This window comes from Pinus tabuliformis, chromosome 2_1, assembly GCF_031772625.1.
Source record: "Pinus tabuliformis cultivar Carrire ecotype Pingquan chromosome 2_1, CPIR1, whole genome shotgun sequence".
Classification (NCBI taxonomy): domain Eukaryota; kingdom Viridiplantae; phylum Streptophyta; class Pinopsida; order Pinales; family Pinaceae; genus Pinus; species Pinus tabuliformis.
In genome coordinates, this window is record NC_142299.1 from 466,904,544 (window position 1) to 466,922,862 (window position 18,319).

At 39.0% G+C, this 18,319-nt stretch overlaps 1 protein-coding gene across 1 annotated transcript in view; it reads right to left on the minus strand.

Annotated features, from left to right (window-relative positions):
• The window catches only part of LOC149200942 (uncharacterized protein At2g33490-like), a 235,053-nt gene that overhangs the window by 192,100 nt on the left and 24,634 nt on the right, over positions 1-18,319 (minus strand). The window contains exon 2 of the mRNA XM_089402829.1: positions 2,817-2,889. Within this exon, the coding sequence (XP_089258955.1) occupies positions 2,817-2,889 (73 nt within the window). The remainder of the gene's footprint in view (positions 1-2,816; positions 2,890-18,319) is intronic.

The following is an 18,319-nucleotide window of genomic DNA, read 5'->3' on the forward strand; positions in this document are numbered from 1 at the left end:
ATTAAACATTATGCCTAGCTGTCCACAACACTGTTGTTCCAATGCTACCTTCACTGCTGCTTATGTGTTGACTGGTTAGGGCATCTGGCAGCCCTTACACACCCAGCCAAACAGCCCCTTAAGGACTATGGCCCACCTTGGCAAGCTTCTTCCCTTGTAGCTGCTGCCTCCATGGAATGATGCCCAAAATAGCAGCGTATGGTTCCCATTCTCCTCGGCCTTGCTGCTTGCCTTGAACCAGACCTTAACTCCCTCACTGCCTCGGCGTCTTCTTGTAGTATCATATGCTGCCCTTTCTTGCACCCAAGACACCTCAATAGACCTGCATCTAGGGCTTGAACAGACCTGCGGTTAGGGCAGATTTAGGACAGCGATAGGGCTTCTTAAGGACTGCGGCTAGGACTTGTTAAGGCCTCCTCCATAGCTGCATTAAACTTCTTCCATGAGTTCCTTTAGGTCAACGTAGATCCCTTCCATAGTTTCGTTGGCCTGTCTTCTTTGCTACGGCTAGGGCAGCCTCCTTTCCTCCAACGTCTAGGGATTCTTCCTCCTAGATTTCTCTCCCACCAAAACCCAAGACAAGTGGAGAGAAATAAAGAGAGAAGTGTGTGTAAAATGACTCTCAAGTCATCTCTTTTTATACTAAAACGTTGAGCACATGCGGGTGTTGTTTAGTTGCTGGTCAACCTTGACGAATTGTCTTATAACACAAATAAATCCATAACTCCATGAATACTTATTGGAATCGGATGATCTTTAGATCAATCCTACACCTCTCGATGAGAGGGATCCAAGAAAAATATCAGCTGCCATAAATAAGATGACCCACATGGAATTTGGCCCTAGTTGCCAATGTTAACAATAGCATTCCATGAGTACGAGGAATTCTAGAGCAATATCTGACATTAGAGTAGTTAACAAAGTTATTTGACTTTCATGTGAAGTATGAATCACATTTCAAGGCTAAGATATGTCTTCAGATAAGTTATAGTAGTTGTTTTCAGTACCTAGGAGCATACCTGATTCAAACACATTAAAATATAAAACATACTAGAGGTACATCACATACTCGGGGAGACAGAAAATAGAATAGAACTTTATTGAAGCATCCATAAGGGCAAACAGTCTATGGGAATAAAATTTCCAACTTTGACAAAGAGAGGGAGAGAGGGAGAGAGAATCTGGCTCAAAAGTTCTTTTCTTTTTTCGAGGAAAGAAATCTGCCTCCCACTAAGCCCAAGAGCTAGAGTGAGGTAGCTGGTACCAACCCAGCCCACAGGTATACTCAGTGAAGAGTTCACAAGGTTCAAATCCATTACAACAATATTCCTCAAGGCATTATATCTCATCCTGTCACTAGCGGGGAATTGAACCTGGGTGGGGAAGATTACAACCATTCGGCTCAACCACTCGAAATAACCCCAATTGACATCTGGCTCAAAAGTGCTGATAAGGTAGCAAATAATATTTAGGTTTTAAAGATATGCTTAAAAAGTATTAAAAGCTTATGAAACACAGCTAATAATTTCATATATCAAATTTCAATTTATAAATGGCTTGTAAGATTTACAGAATTAAACATGGAAAATTCAGATCTCAGCACAAAATTTCAGGTTTAATTACTAGGTCAAATAATTTACTACAAAACAAGAGTGCCTAGAGACCAATAAATCATCAAATCCATTAAACAATATACCTCAAGGCATTATATCTCATCATGTCACTAGCGGGGAATTGAACCTGGGTGGGAAAGATAACAACCATTTGGCTCAACCACTCGAAATAACCCCAATTGACATCTGGCTCAAAAGTGCTGATAAGGTAGCAAATAATATTTAGGTTTTAAAGATATGCTTAAAAAATATTAAAAGCTTATGAAACATAGCTAATAATTTCATATATCAAATTTCAATGTATAAATGGCTTATAAGATTTACAGAAATAAACATGGGAAATTCAGATCTCAGCACAAAATTTCAGGTTTAAGTACTTGGTCAAAGAATTTACTACAAAACAAGAGTGCCTAGAGACCAAATTACCAATACATCGTCAAAGCTTGGACACAGTCAAATAATTTTTTAATTGGTAAATTTTGGTATGCAAAGTATGCCAATTAAAATATTATGCAAATTTCACATCATTACGAGAATTTACATTAAATCAATATGTATATATAACTTATAAATTGAACGATACATGCAAGTTATTTTATTTATTATAATACGACGCCTAGAAACCTCTTATCTGCCTTCGGAGCAGAAAAAGTGCAGGAGAGATGATGTCCAGTTGTTAAAAATAACAATAGATTTACATGTTGATTGAGAAGCTAAATTGGCCAAAGTCAGGTTGAAGTTAGCAGGCTCTTATTCTTGATCTGGCAGGTTAGGCCTTGGTCTGTGTTTATCAACAGACATTGGTCAAATATCAGAGTCCAAATAAAATTTCTAGTATAATTTATAACCATAATATGGGTTTTAGTTACAAATCTGAAATTAGGATAACAAAATGTCCTCCCCGTTCATCCTCTTGACCCTTCAATTTTGTAAAAATCATCCACAATTTATGCAAAATAAACACTTTGTTTTCTGACAATTTCCTCATTATTGGAAAACTGATTGTACTTGTGCACGTTATATTTGTTAGTTATTTAATAGAAAAGCCATATTCATCAATTTCTGCATTAATGGGAAACAAAGAAGACAAAATGAAAATATTCAACCATAGAACTAAATGCAAATCAGCAGGATAAGAAAAATGTGTTTATAAACCCACTAAAAGCAGAGACTGAAACAACTGAAGAATGGTAGATGATGTACCAAACACACTATTGGCAGCACGTGCTGATGTAAGCATAAGACCTTCATAACATTCAATCATGTCCTGTATGTCCTGCAACAACGAAAGAAATTAATGAAAATTCAAACTTAATAGAAGATCAATTTAGAGTATTACGACACATACTCGTTTTAATTCAAAAACTTCTGGTTAAGTACCACATGTATCAAGAAATGGATTCCTGCCAATGAGATTACACATATCACCCTCCATCTAAAATATACTAATATATTTTATCACGACATCCAGAATCTACTGAAGGATATTGCATATAGGAATCATGCGTATAACCACACAGGCCAAGTTTCATTCACATGGTATGACTAGAACAGTAGCCAAGATGTGGTTATATCCCTTGGAGCTTTAGCCATTTTCTACCTCAAAAGTCTGGAAAAAGTGGATGGTGATGTAATTTATATGCATGGAGTTTATCCCTAATCCAAAAGCAAACAAGAGAATAAGAATGGGAAAAATGAACTTCGTTAAAACAGCATTTTTTATTGTATTCAAACAGTTTGCCTTTCCTCTTGATTGGTGTTGCAGCAACTTGTCTTAGCATAGATATTCCTTTTAGTAAAGTAGTTGTTCTAAATTTTATCATCATTTACCTTCAACCACGGACTATTCAAATGTATACATTGAAGAACCTTCAATGTGGTCTAGACTTTGGATGATGTCAAAGAATTATATTTTCATTTACTTACTTTTGTGAAGATTGTAGTTCTCCAAAAAATGCCATGAAAAATTGCAAACAGTTTGTCAAGCACTTGCAACATCATAAGTATTTTATTGAATTGAGATACTTTGTCTTTTTCCTTTTCTCTTTTGTAAATAACTGAGGCATATATTATCCAAGAAATACAACAATACAACATTAGGGGATATGCAAAGCTTTAGTTCCCCTCCCTGCCAAGGCAAGAAGTGCAAGCATCTTTGATTACACCCCAGTAGATGCAAAATGATGCAAAATGTTTTCTAAGCATATGGAGATTATAGTCCAAAACTGGGTTTTAGAAAAATCCTACGAAGTTACTCTATCTTACTGACCAGATGAAGAAAATAACTGTAAGTCTATGAACCAACCAACGTTAGATATAAGATAGGTTGGATGAGATAATTTTATTAATATCCAACAAATGGCCAAAATAAGTAGGTCAAAGGGGCCCAAACTTGCGTAGTGTAGATGTCAAACCCTACTGCTACTTTAGCAATGGATAAAAAAAAAAAAAAAAAAACAACAACAACAACAACTTAGTACATAGCTAAAATAAGTACACAATAAGTGCATTAAAAACCATAACAAGTATAAAGGATGTTAAAGAGTGTTGGGAGTAGAATTAGAAACCAAGACAAAAGAGGGGGAGAGAAGAAGACTCCTCAACTGAGTCAACAATCAATATGAAAAGGACTTGGCTATGAAATCCTAGGAGGAGCCCTAGATCGAGGAGGCTCATCAATCCTAGGAGGAGCCCTAGAACGAGGAGGCTCATCACTCGTAACAACCAAGGCTAGGGACAAGAATCTCCAAATGGAAGACGAATTGCTTGACCAAACTAAGAGAGAAGTACTAGACGAAAAGAGTCCAACCCTAGGACCCCCTAGCACTAATTAGTACGTCAATCTAGCGGTGTATGTCCTGGGGTCTAGAACAGGGTCCCTTCAAAAGTCTCATGGAAGTCAATCAACCAACTAAGGAGGTCAGTTAAGAGGAAACTCAAGGTTTCACTCACTAATATCCATAGGTGGTAGGTCCTTTGCCTTCCATTCACTACCCCAAGCAAACCAATAAGGAAGAAAGTAGTGAACCTCTTGATGGTCTTTAGCCAAGAAAGTCCATGCAAGAACTATGATGTTTGTCCAAAAATCCTCCACAGGAAAAGAGCTAACCATCTTTGATGTGGATAACAAAAAAATGCGAAGAGGGGATCGCCTAAATCCCAATAAAGGTAGTAAAACATACCCTTAATCTCATTATAGATAGGATATCCAAAGATAAGATGCTCCTTTGACTTGGTTTCTTCCAACTAGCATCACTAGCAAGTCCTAATAACATAAAGGATCTGGTTTATTAGTCTTTTCCAATGAGAACCTACTTCAAACTATCCAAGGGGGCTCCCAAGGTCATGCATCCAACTTGCATAGAGTAGACATCAAATCCTAGTGCTACTTTAGCAATGGCAAAACAAGAAAACTAAGTCATAGCTAAAATAAGTACATGATAAGTGCATTAAAAAACCATAGAAAGTATAAAGGATGTTAATGAGTGTTGGAAGTAGAATTAGAAACCAAGACAAAATGAAGGGGGAGAGAAAAAGGCTCCTCAACTGATTCAACAATCAATGTGAAGAGGGCTTGTCTATGAAATCCTAGGAGGAGCCCTGGATCGAGGAGTTTCATCACTCCTAACAACCAAGGCTAGGGGGAAGAATCTCCAAATGTAAGACCAATTGCTTGACCAAACCAAGAGAGAAGTACTACACGAAAAGAGTCCAACCCTAGGACCCACTAGCATTAATTAATGTGTCAATCTAGTGGTGTATGTCCCAGATCTAGAACGGGGACCCTCCAAAAGTCTCATAGAAGTTGATCAACCCACTGAGGAGGTTGGTTAAGAGGAAACTCAAGGTCTCACTCGCTAATATCCATATGAGGGAGGTCCTTTGCCTTCCATTCGCTACAACAAGCAAACCAAAAAATAGAGAAGAAAGAGGTGAACCTTTTGATGATCTTTAGCCAAGGAGGTCCATCTTTGTCCAAAAGTCCTCCTCATCAAAATAGCTAAGCATCTTTGATGTGGATAACAAAAGAATGCAAGGAGGGGGTCACCTAAATCCCAATAAAGGTAGTAAAACACCCCCTTAATCTCATAATAGATAGGATATCCAAAGATAAGATGCTCCTTTGACTCGGTTTCCTCCAACTAGCATCACTAGCAATTCCTATTAACAAAAGGGATGTGGTTTATTAGTCTCAATCTACCAATGAGAACCTACTACAAACTATCCAAGGGGGTCCCCAAGGTCATGTATCCAACGTTTGCACATATATGCATATCAAACAATAAGGCCATATCTCATATGTAAGAAATTCTCAAAATACAAAGCCAAGTGATCAAGATGCACTATAGTATTACCTATAGATGTCCTTTTTGATAACCTCATTTAGGTCCTATTTAGACAATAGAAGGTGACCTAGAGCATCTAAAGAGTCACTCAAAGGGGGGAGGAAATCATGAGAGGTAGAATAGGGGGATGTAATCTTCACTTTGAAACTAGCAACGTACCCGTGTAGGGGCACTTGTAAAGGCAATGGCCTCAGAAGAACAAAGAGCCAAGCAAGGTTACTAATCTCTATCAGAAGCAGAGTCACCAAGAGTTTGAAGATGGCCTCAAGGCACAAAGGATAAGCCTAAACTCTACATTAATGATGGACTGTGAAACCATCTACTTGCAAAAGAAGATCACTATAGTAGAAGTGTTTGCACTCTCAACATTGTAGCCTAATCAACCTAAAGCAAGCTAGGTCCTAGACCTTGTGTGGGAATGGAACTCTAATGATCATGTCCAAGAAGGTGCATTTTGGACATGATATCTTATAAATCACTTGAAAGCAAGGTTGCTTGGGAGCGGGAGCAGAAGCAGGAAGCGGGAGTGGGGAGGGATGTTAATTTTAGTTAACAATGGTATGTTCTAATCTTAGCACAATTACTTCAATGTTCAGTTAGCAACCAAATGACAATTTCCAATTTAGTTTTCCAATAGCAATCGCATTAACCATTAATCACATTGACAGGAAAAGTAGATAGAACATGAAACAAAATGTAGAAGACAAGCCAAGACAAGAGGACACCAGATTTGGTAGATGCTAAGGAAAAACCCCAATGTGGGGAAAACCCTTTAGGCTTTGATCAATTCTTCTTATTATTATATCAAATGTTCAACAGAGAAAGAAAGTACAAAAGTCAAAATTGACTTGCCATATCCAAGTCAAAATTGACTTGCCAAATCCAAGTCAAAACAACTCTGTCAAATCTGCAGTCAAATGCAGCCAAACTCATCCCTAACCAGAAATTCAAAGATGGGTCAACACAGTTGTTAAACTTGCCTCCTTAAGCTCGATCAACTTCAGTCAAATTCTGCTTCCTTGTTGGTCAAAATCAGCCCAAAACTGTACTTCAAAATTCAGTCAAAGGAGAGAGAAAATCAGCTGTAATTTTTGCGGTCAAAGTTGCAGTGAACCCTGAAGTGAGCACTAGTCAAAGTTGGTCAACTCTTGAAATTTTCAGCCCTGCAATTCTGTCCAGAAATTCGACCTCCCTCTACCACACACGTGAGAGAGAGAGGGAATGCCCAATGTTGTACGAACCAATGAAAGGAGAGAGAAGAATGTGTGAGTGATGATAATGCCAAATGAGGTGAGAGGGCACTTGTATTTATACAATTCGTTGAGGGTGGAGAGTCACATCCATTGGGCTTCATGAGCCTATATGATGATGTGGCCGACCTGAACAATTTGCACATGTGTGGGCATAAATTCAAAAACACACTTCTGCTTGTCCATATTGGATGATCTTTATATCAATTTTGGTCCTCTCGAAAAGAGGAATTTAATATAATCATCATCTTCATCAAATGAGTTGTCCCATGGTGGAATTTGGCCCTAGTTCCCAATTTTAACACTCCCTCTCAACTAGTGAGAATTCCACCTACCAATCCATGCATCATCATTGATCATCATGCCATCATGACATCATGAACCATCTTTATATCTCATCTAATCTCTGCTCTGTTGAACACTAATGTGAATAATGAAGAAGAATCAATCGAGAAAAAGTCACAAGACCTTACCACTCTCCACTGATAAAAGTCAGTCTTGATCCCAGATCAAGTTGTTGAGCACCATGCATCCCAGACATAGGGAGTACGACAATACACGATGTGTCCATCAATAGTGGTATGGTCCCTATCCACTTTTCCCAACTCATTGGGCAAATGAGAGGTACTACCCATGAGTCTCTGACTACATCAATAGGATGTATGCTGTGGCATCAATAGGAGAAGGTGAACCACTCATCCTATGCATATGATAATCATTGGGGAAGGTGAACCACTCACCCTACACACGTGTCATCAATCGTAGGGGAAGGTGAACCACTCACCCTACACACATGTCAACCATCATGGGGTATCATAGGGGAAGGTAAACCACTCACCCTATGGTCGCTCATAGCTCCAGGAAATACCCCAAGCCCCTAGGAGTTCCCAGAGCTCATTGGCCAAATGAGAGGTACTTCCCATGAGTCCTGGACTATAGTTGTAGGATGTACGCTGGGGCATAAATAGGAGAATGTGAACCACTCGCCCTACTCATACGCCATAGGAGAAGGTGAACCACTCATCCTATGCATATGATAATTGTAGGGGAAGGTGAACCACTCACCCTACACACGTATCATCAATCGTAGGGGAAGGTGAACCACTCACCCTGCACACATGTCAACCATCATGGGGTATCACAGGGGAAAGTGAATAACTCACCCTGTACACAATGCGCCAATAGGGGAAGGTGAACCACTCACCCTATGGTCGCTCATAGCTCCAGGAAGTACCCCAAGCCCCCAGGAGTTCCCAGAGCTCAATGTCCAACTCAAGCGAGACCCTCATAGGAGGGTCTTTCCACGACTCCAAGTCTCTCTCGAAAGGCTAAGAATTTGACCTTCCGCAAGGGCTTCATGAGGATGTTTGCGACCTGCTCATCAATCTTGATGTGTTGGAGCCTTATTGCTCCTCGTTATACCATATCCCGGATAAAGTGGTACCTGATATCAATGTGCTTGAAGCAGTGGTGGAGCATGGGATTCTCTGAAAGGTGAATCCCACTTTGGTGTCGCAGTAGATCACGATGGTATCCGACACATGTTCAAATAGCTCACTAAAGAGCTTCCTCAACCAAACAGCTTCACAACAAGCCATACTAGCAACAATGTTTTCAGCCTCAGCGGTGCTTATAGAGCAATCGGTTTCTTCTTCCTGCTCGTCCAAGAAATTGAAGCAGACCCCAATAAAAAGCAACATCCAGACATGCTCTTACGATCCACCACATTGCCAACACAGTCAGCATCAGTATATCCATGTAGCCTCAAATTCCTGGCAGTGTATCTCAATCCATAGTTGATTGTGCCACAGAGATATCTCAAGAGATTCTTAGCAGCAATCTAATGTATGTTATGAGGTTCGACCATAAATTGACTCAATGTATTCATAGCAAAGCGTATGTCTGGACGGAAGTTTACCAAGAACATCAGGGACCCCACAAGTTGTCTATATTCGGAAGGGTTTGCCAATTTGGGCCCAGCAGCACCTCCACATAGCTTCTAGAAGTTGAGTTCCATCAGAGTAGACACAGACTTACAATCCACCATCCCACATCTCTTGAGCAATTTCACAATGTATTTTCCTTAAGAAAGGAAAATCTCACCTGGGTTTTCCTAGACCTCCAGGCCTAGATAGTAATGCATCAGACCTAGGTCTTTCATTTCGAACTCAGAAGCCAACTCCCTCTTGCATTGATAAATGAGAGCGTCTACACCTGTCAGAAAGAGATCATCAATATAAAGGACCAAAATGAGAGGCACGTCCTTTTCAACCTTGAAGTATAGGTTAGGATCAACATTGCTCCTTGAAAATCCCAGCTTCATAAGATAGTTATCAATCCTCTCATACCAAGCCCTAAGGGCTTGGTTCAACCCATAGAGGGCATTCTTCAATCTGCATACGTGTGTCCTTCAATCTTGTACTTCGAACCCCTGAGGTTATTCCAAGTAGACTTCCTCCTTAAGGGAGCCATGCAAGAAAGCAGTCTTAACGTCCATTTGGTGTAGGCTCCATCCTTGAGAGGCAGCGAGAGCAATAATCGATCAGATAGTGGTATATCGAGCAACCGGTGTAAATATCTCGTCATAGTCCACTCCTTCCTTTTGAAAGAAGCCTCGAGAAACGAACCTAGCCTTATATTTTTCAGCACTCCCATCAACTCCATGTTTAATTTTGTATAGCCATTTTGAGGTGACTACGGACTTGTCCTTCGGTCTAGGCACCACATCCCAAACATCATTTTTCATGATAGATTCATATTCCTCATTCATCGCATCCTTCCAGACTTGGTGCTTTACGACTTCTTCGAACATACATGGCTCAGTTTGAACAATAGTACTCATAGCAACTAAGTACCCTTGATACCTATTCAGCTTCTTGCTTTCACGGAATGTCCCTCTTGGAGAAATATGTCTTTCAGCATCTTCCAGAGTATTTTAGAGCCACAAAGGTCTTTTCCTTGAGGTAGAGGGATCACCAGGAGGTGGATCAATAGGATCCATCAGGCCTTCAACATCGAGCATAAGCTCATTTGTCAGAGGTTCATCATGTTTATCCGCAACATCATCATTATTATCCTTCCTTGGAATGGAGAGATCTCTAGTTTTCCCAAAGGCAGTGTCTTCATCAAAGGTGACATCATGGCTTACTTCCACATCTCGTTGTCCATGCACATAGATTCTATATGCCTTTGAATTTTCACTATAGCCCACAAATATACCTTTCTTCCCAAATGCTTCTAACTTGTTTCTTTTCTCTTTAGGCACATGAAACATGGGACAATCAAATATTCTAAAATGAGAAACATCAGGTTTCTTACCAGTGAAAACTTCTTCGGGTGTCTTGAAATCCAGTGCTTGATGCGGGCTCCTATGTTGAACATATACGGCAGTGTTGGCAGCTTCTCCCCATAAGAACTTCGATAGACCTTGATCATGGAGCATGACACAGGTGGCTTCCATGATTGTTCGATTCTTTCTTTCAGCAACTCCATTTTGCTCAGGAGTGTATGGAACGGTTGTCTCCCTCTTAATGCCAACATCTTTGCAAAAGTCATTGAATTCATTTGATTCAATTTGGTTCCATTGTCGGTTCTCAATATTTTGATCTTCTTCCCTGTTTGAATTTCCACCAAGGCTTTGAATGAACGGAACCATTTGAACGCTTCATCCTTCTTCTTCAAGAAATAGATCCATGTTTTGTGAGAGAAGTCATCCACACAAATTGCATAGTATAGGTATCCTCCCAATGATGTTATGGGCAACATACCATATAGGTCAAAATGGACCAATTGAACATAATCAGTAGTTTGGGTTTCACTTGAAGGGAATGGTCCCCTTGTAAGTTTCCCAACTGCACAACCTTGACAAACTCCTTCATGATTCATATTGAATTTGGGCATCACTGTGACCACCGTCCTTACCCCAGGTAAGGCTTTGTAATGAAGGTGAGCATCTCCAGTGCAATAATTCAGATTGAAGAGAAGTATCGCAAGTTAAGGCTCCCAAAATACTTCCTCCAACTTGATAGAGACCTTCAACCCTAAATCCAAGTGTAAATGCATCTTTAGGGTTTCTTTGTCAAATATGTACCTTTCTATCAATGAATGCTACCTTGAAATTTTTATCTTCCATCAAAAAAATAGACACCAAATTCTTCTTCAAATCAGGCACGTACAATACTTCTTGTAGATGAATGGTTTGACCTTGATTTAAGTGAAGAGTGACGGTACCTATCCCTTTCACGGGGTAGGTGGCATTGTCTCCAAGTATGATCTCCAAATTAGTCTTCTTTTCAACCAAATTTGAGAGGGCCTCCTTGTACCGAGTGAAGTGCCTAAAGGCTCCACTATCAATCAACCAATGATCCAACATATCCAGAGGAGAGGCAGTAGATAGAGTGGAAATAAGATAAAATTCATTTTGTTTCTCTACAACATTACTTTCCTCATACCTGGAATTTCTCATCCTTTTGGGAGGTCAACCATTTCCATATCGAGCGGTGGGAGCATTCATCTTTCCTTTATTGTTGAACATATTGTTCCTTTGATTGCCATTGCTTTCGTAGTAGATGTTGTTGTCATCATCCCTTAAAGTATCATTCTTGTGAGGACACTCTAGCATAATGGCCAAACCTATTACAATTGTAGCACCTTCCTTTTTTTCCTTCTTTGAATCCCTGCTTGAATCCTTGACCCTGTCTTCTTGGACCCACATTATTCTTCCTCTTAGTATGAATGAAGAAGGCAATGGGCTCATTTCCATTTGAGGCCTTGTCTCTTCTTGAGTGCATCTAGCCAATAGTTCATCGAAACTAGGAATCCTGTCATTGTTGAGAATGGTTGTGTTAAACACATCCCATGATCTTGGAAGACCTCCAAGCGCAATGAGAGTGAGCTCCCTGTCAGCAATAACTTCTCCGACAGATAGAAGGTCATTCTTGATTTGTGTGATCCTCATGAAGTAGGATTGGATAGACTCCCCTTTATCCATCTTGATGTCCTTCAACTTGTTCTTGAGAAAGCGAATTTGATTTGCATTGTTTACTTTGAACATCCCAACTAGTTTATCATACATCTCCTTAGATGTTCCCAAATCAGAAATATAGACAACCAAAGTCTTTTGAATGGAGCCTACGATAATTCTTTTAGCTTTGACCTCACCTTTCTTAAATTTAGTCTTTCCAGCAACAGGTGCATTGGAAGGAAGCTCCACCACTCTTCCCTTCACATAGTCCATGGCATCATGCTCTTCCAAAGTCAAGTCCAAAGTCATCTTCCATGCATGAGAGTCAGATTTGTCCTTGAGCTTATCCTCAGATTTAAGTAAGATGTAGTAGCCATTAGTCCAATAGTCTTGTCCAACAGATCTCTCTTGGTAATTGCTTTTATCTCTCTTGCTTGGGCTTTGTCTTCACCTAAGCTCTGATACCATGTTAACAATGGTATGCTCTATGCTTAGCACAATTACTTCAATGTTCCTTTAGTAGCCCAATGACAATTTCCAATTTAGTTTTCCAATAGCAATCACATTAACCATTAATCACACTGATAATAAAAGAAGATAGACTATGAAACAAAATGTGGAAGACAATCCAAGACAAGAGGACACCATATTTGGTGGATGCCAAGGAGTTGATCAATTCTTCTTATTATTATATCAAATGTTCATTAGAGAGAGAGAGAGAGTACAAAAGTCAAATTGACTTGCCAAATCCAAGTCAAAACAACCCTGTCAAATCTGCAGTCAAACTCATCCCTAACCAAAAAGTCAAAGATGGTTAGCACCGCTATTAAACTTGCCTCCTTGACCTCGATCAACTTCAGTAAAATTCGGCCTTCCTTGTTGGTCAAAATCAGCCCAAAACAGTGCTTCAAAATTCGGTCAAAGGAGAGAGAAAACTAGCTATAATTTTATGTGGTCAAAGTTGCAATCAACCCTAAAGTCAGTGCTAGTCAATGTTGGTCAACTCCTGAAATTTTCGGCCATGCAATTTTGTCTAGAAACTCGACCTCCTTGTGCCACACGTGTGAGAGAGAGAGAATGCCCAATGATGTATGAACCAATGAGAGGAGAGAGAAGAATGCGAGTGATGATAATGCCAAATGAGGTGAGAGGGCACTTGTATTTATACAATTCGTTGGGGGTGATGAGTCACGTCCACTAGGCTTCATGAACCTATATGATGATGTGGTTGAACTGAACAATTTGCACATGTGTGGGCATAAATTCAAAAACACACTTCTGCTTGTCCAAATTGGATGATCTTTATATCAATTTTGGTCCTTTCAAAAAGAGGAATTTAATGCAGTCATCATCTTCATCAAATGAGTTGTCCCAAGGTGAAGAGTCACGTCCATTAGACTACATGATGATGTGGCCGACCTAAACAATTTGCATGTGTGAGCATAAATTCAAAAACACACTTCTGCTTGTCCAAATCGGATGATCTTTATATCAATTTTGGTCCTCTCAAAAAGAGGAATTTAATGCAATCATCATCTTCATCAAATGAGTTGCCAATTTTAACAAAGGACATTTTCAAAAGCTCTTGGGTCGAGAGCGAATCAGGAGCGAATTTTTATATAATATATATTTTTATATATGTTGATGCATATATGTCAACAAAAGCATGTAGAATGATGAATTAGATATAAAAAGCATAAAAACATGGATTAAACCATATAACATCAATCATCTAGATGTCATAATCTTCATCAACCACATGTCCACAAGTTACAAGTTTTCATTTATATAGCATGTAAGGGTGCACATAACCAAAATAGAATCAAGTGCAATCCAAAAAAACATGCTACAACAAATACCTATGTATCATCAAAAGCATTTCCTACCTTGGAATCTTTGTCATTAACATCACCCTCTAAGCATTAACATAAGACAGAAAAAACGTAGCATGCCAAATCAAGATTTTGTTTGAGTGATGGGTATATTTTTAATAGGATCATGATAGAGGAGTTCGACAACCAATGTCACTAACATCAAGGTACATAGAGGGCTTGGACCTCTTGATTAAATAAAAAATCCAATGGAAACACTACAATTCCCCCAATCCTAAAATCGTGAAAAATTGTTAAGTCTGCTAGATTTTGAGTGAGATATAAAATTCTACTTTCTCTAAATGAAATCCAATGAGGTCGAAACCAGTCTCAAACATTCTGATTCATTTCATGGTAATGTTAAAAATTTCAGTAAAAGGATGAAAATGAAAAACAAAGGAGAATGTCACTTTTACTTTAAGAATTTAACATTACCATGAATTGCATATCAATACTAAGGCCATGGGCTTGAATATTGGGCTGCCCCACTCAAAAACTCTTGTTTCCTTGAAAAAAATTGTGTTTGAAACATCTTTGTGGAAAAAAATTGCAAAAAAGCCAAGGAGCGAATTTTTTTCGGGGGCGCCCCCCTACAACCCTACTTAAAATCACTCTCTTTTAAGAGAGACAAGGGATCCATGTCCCTTAATAAGCTAAAGACGAAATGCATGCCTCAAACGAAATCGAAGCACCGAGAACTAGACCCCCAAATATGTGTAGGCCATGGTAATCAATTCCCTCCCTTAGAAGTGGAAGTGGAAGTGGAAGTGGAAGTGGTAGTCAAAGAGAGCATGCTTCAACACATTAGAGATCATAAGCTTAGTCCTACTCAAGTTGACAATCAACTATCAAAGATAACAAAAGATGGATAGGGCATCAAGTTATCTTTACAACCCACCAAGCAAAGAGGTTAAGAGGACCATGTCACTGGCAAAAAGAAGCAAGAAAATCATGACATGGTGTAGAAGGCAACCATCTCCATCATGTATGTGCACACCAAGTAAGGTTTCCAATCATCAAACGTAGATCCTAAAAAGAGTCAATGAGAGAGGGCGCCCTTGCTTAGCAGTCCCATATAGTACTCTTAATGAAGTCCAAGAGGCCATGGGTAGTGGAGAGATTATCAAGAACTAACTCATCTAATCTCAAAGTGGCAACTAAATACATCTCAAGATGTCATTGTCATGCAACCTCTAGAACAAGGCCTCTCTTGGGACACAAGAGTAGAAAAAAAGTTTCGAATAGTGCCATTGCCTTCTCAATAATGGCATGGACCATGAAGATGCAATCAATGGTTTCATACTCTAGGAAGTATCTTGCTTGTTATCTAGCCCTGAGGTGCCTTTGCTCAAGCTCATGTGAAAGCCACATATGAAAGGAATGTAGCATAAGCTTGGTGAAGGTGTGTCTAATCATGATGTTCTTGTAATTGTTCAAATCTAGACAAGCTCTCAAATTGAAAATTGTGTGGATGATATGGTGGTGTTGGAAATTGAGAGGATTTTCAAGATTTCCATTAAATGATAATTACTTGTGAGTTTGCTATTATGATTATTATTATGTTTTCTTTCTTCATCAAGCAATTACCATAAAATATGAAGATCACAGAAGACAATAGAACACAAGATATATGCTCTCAGCCAGGGAAAAACCTCTTCTCTCCTAGGGGAAAACCCAGTCAAAATCTCTTCTTCTAGAATCAGATCAAAAAGAGACATCCAAGACCCATGACCACAGAAAACCACCTCTAGATGCCAAGTCAAAATCTTCCATTCTGTTCAACAAAATCATCATCAAGAGACCAACAACAAGAAATGTACCAAGGCAGAATTTCCACATGTTCTAGCTCAAAAACTTCTTCTTCCATCTCAGACTTTGGCCTTATATTTTCTGCGAAATTTCATAAACTAAATCACTCAAGAATGTGTGTCCAAATGAGCTCATATCATCCTCTATTTATACTGTCCAGAGGGGTGCGAACAGACATGTCCATTGGGGCAAGGGCCGACTTGTCATGTAGGCCAACTTGGCATCTAGAGGGGTTTTGACCAAAAATTACATAATAAAAATTATTTTTCATTTTTTTTCAAGAGGTCCAAATAGGACTTTGACCCTTTGACTCAACAAAACCTAGAAGCATGAAGAACATGCTTATCTAATAAATAATAATAATAATAATTCTTTTGAGCATGAAACCCATGCTTGATAAATAATTTTTCTCCCTCTTTCTTTTTCTTCTTTTTTCTTTTTACATAAAATACATAGAGGTACAATTGTGAAGACCGAAACTAGTTACATCTTCCAACACTCCCTCTTAACTAGGGAGGTATTCATAATTGTACAAACGGTACAAGGATGACCTCAAGTTGAAATGTTCTAAGAAGAGTATCACAATCAGCATATACAATGCTAGAGATCTAGATACCATCTAGGCTAACTGCCAAGGTATCAACTCATTTAGGTACCATCTAGGCTACCTACCAAGGTACCATCCCAACAAGGATCTAGGTGTCATCTAGGCTACCTGCCAAGACACCAGGCGTCATCTAGGCCACCTGAAGACACCAACCCTAACAGGGTTCTACGTATCATCTAGTTACCTACCAAGATACAAACTCAATAAGTATCCAAGTGTCATCTATGCTACATGCCAAGATACCAACTCAAACAAGGATCCAAATGTCATCTAGGCTACCTGCCAAGACACCAATAGGGATCTAGGTACCATCTAGGCCATCTCCCAAGGTACGAACCCTAACAAGGATCTAAGTATCAACTAGGCTACCTGCCAAGATACCAACCCTAAGTACCATCTTACCGGCTAATTTGCCTATGGTACAACATCTCATCATCATGATTTGATCGACGCCTCAATCTTATGGTATGTCATTATCAAGGTCAAACATCAAGGAACAGTTATCCTCAAGGAGTACCAATCTCAGATGCTTACTCAATTCTTTGGTCCCCATTCTCTCCTCATGGCCTTCACTAGATGTACGGTTGTTAGTCATAGCCTAGTGCATGACACATGAAGTAGATAATCATGTCCATCATCACTCCCTCTTAACCAGGGAGGATATACACGTTCCTTCACACACAAAGGGAATATATCCAAGCTCCCTCTCAACTAGGGAGATGTGTCCAACATCAACTACTTTGTTCTTTCAGTGGAGATCATAGTAGTAGTAGCTACATAGGCTCTTCCTTTAGCATGTCATCGGAGAACTTCAACCTTCTTGAACATCATGGAGCCATCCTCTAACACTTGTGACAGGGTTCAGGTCATCAATCTTGCACATCACTTTCGTTTTGTCATCATCAATGAGGGCATTACATTGATCCTCTTCAAACTTCAAGCTGATCATAGCTTCCTTATGAAAGTGATCTCCTTGTTGTTGTACGAACTTGACCTTCAGGTTATCTTCTTGCACTATTATCTTTTAATCCCAAGATGAACACATCTTGACTTCATAATTGCCAAATATGTTAAGCTTACTTCAACGTTCTTCGTATATTCCTGCAATATTCTTCCAGGTAGAAAAAACAATATGTTAACCAAATAACCAATAATAATTATTAATATTAGACTTACCTCATCATGATGACTTTCTTCATCATAGCATCAACATCCTTATGATCCATCTTCACACGAATCTTCCATTATGCATCAGAGTGCCCAAGGATAAATCTTGATTACCAAGCTTGTAATATCTTCCTTGTAGATATGTTCTTCAAATATGCATACCTTTGCTTTCATGTAATCATCTAGTCATCCTGAGATTGCTTCTTATACCTGTTAAAGATGAGTTTCCCTTTCCAAGAAAAGAAAGACTTTTAATATACCATGACCATTAACATTCATTCATCCTTTAGATACATTATTTCCAACTAGATGGAATATATATACTATTCATAATGCTACTTCAAGAATCTTCATAATGATGATTCTTTACAAGATCTAGATGATCCTTCTTTGCAGAATGACTACCTGCAACTGCAACATGATGTTGGAAGATGCCAGGATGAATAATAAAATGCAATGAGGTCTTGTTCTACTCATTTTCTTAAAACTAGATGGTCTTCCCAAAGCAAACTAGGCAAATTACAATCTTTCTATTATTAAGTGCTTCTATCAATGATGCCATAAAAAACATTTACTGATTTATTAAGTGCTTTTATCTATGCAATAATAATGCATATTTATTGTTTTGTTAGTATCAATTACTTGAGGGTCCTTACAATTCCCTCTTTCCATCATGCTCATCATTGTTAACAA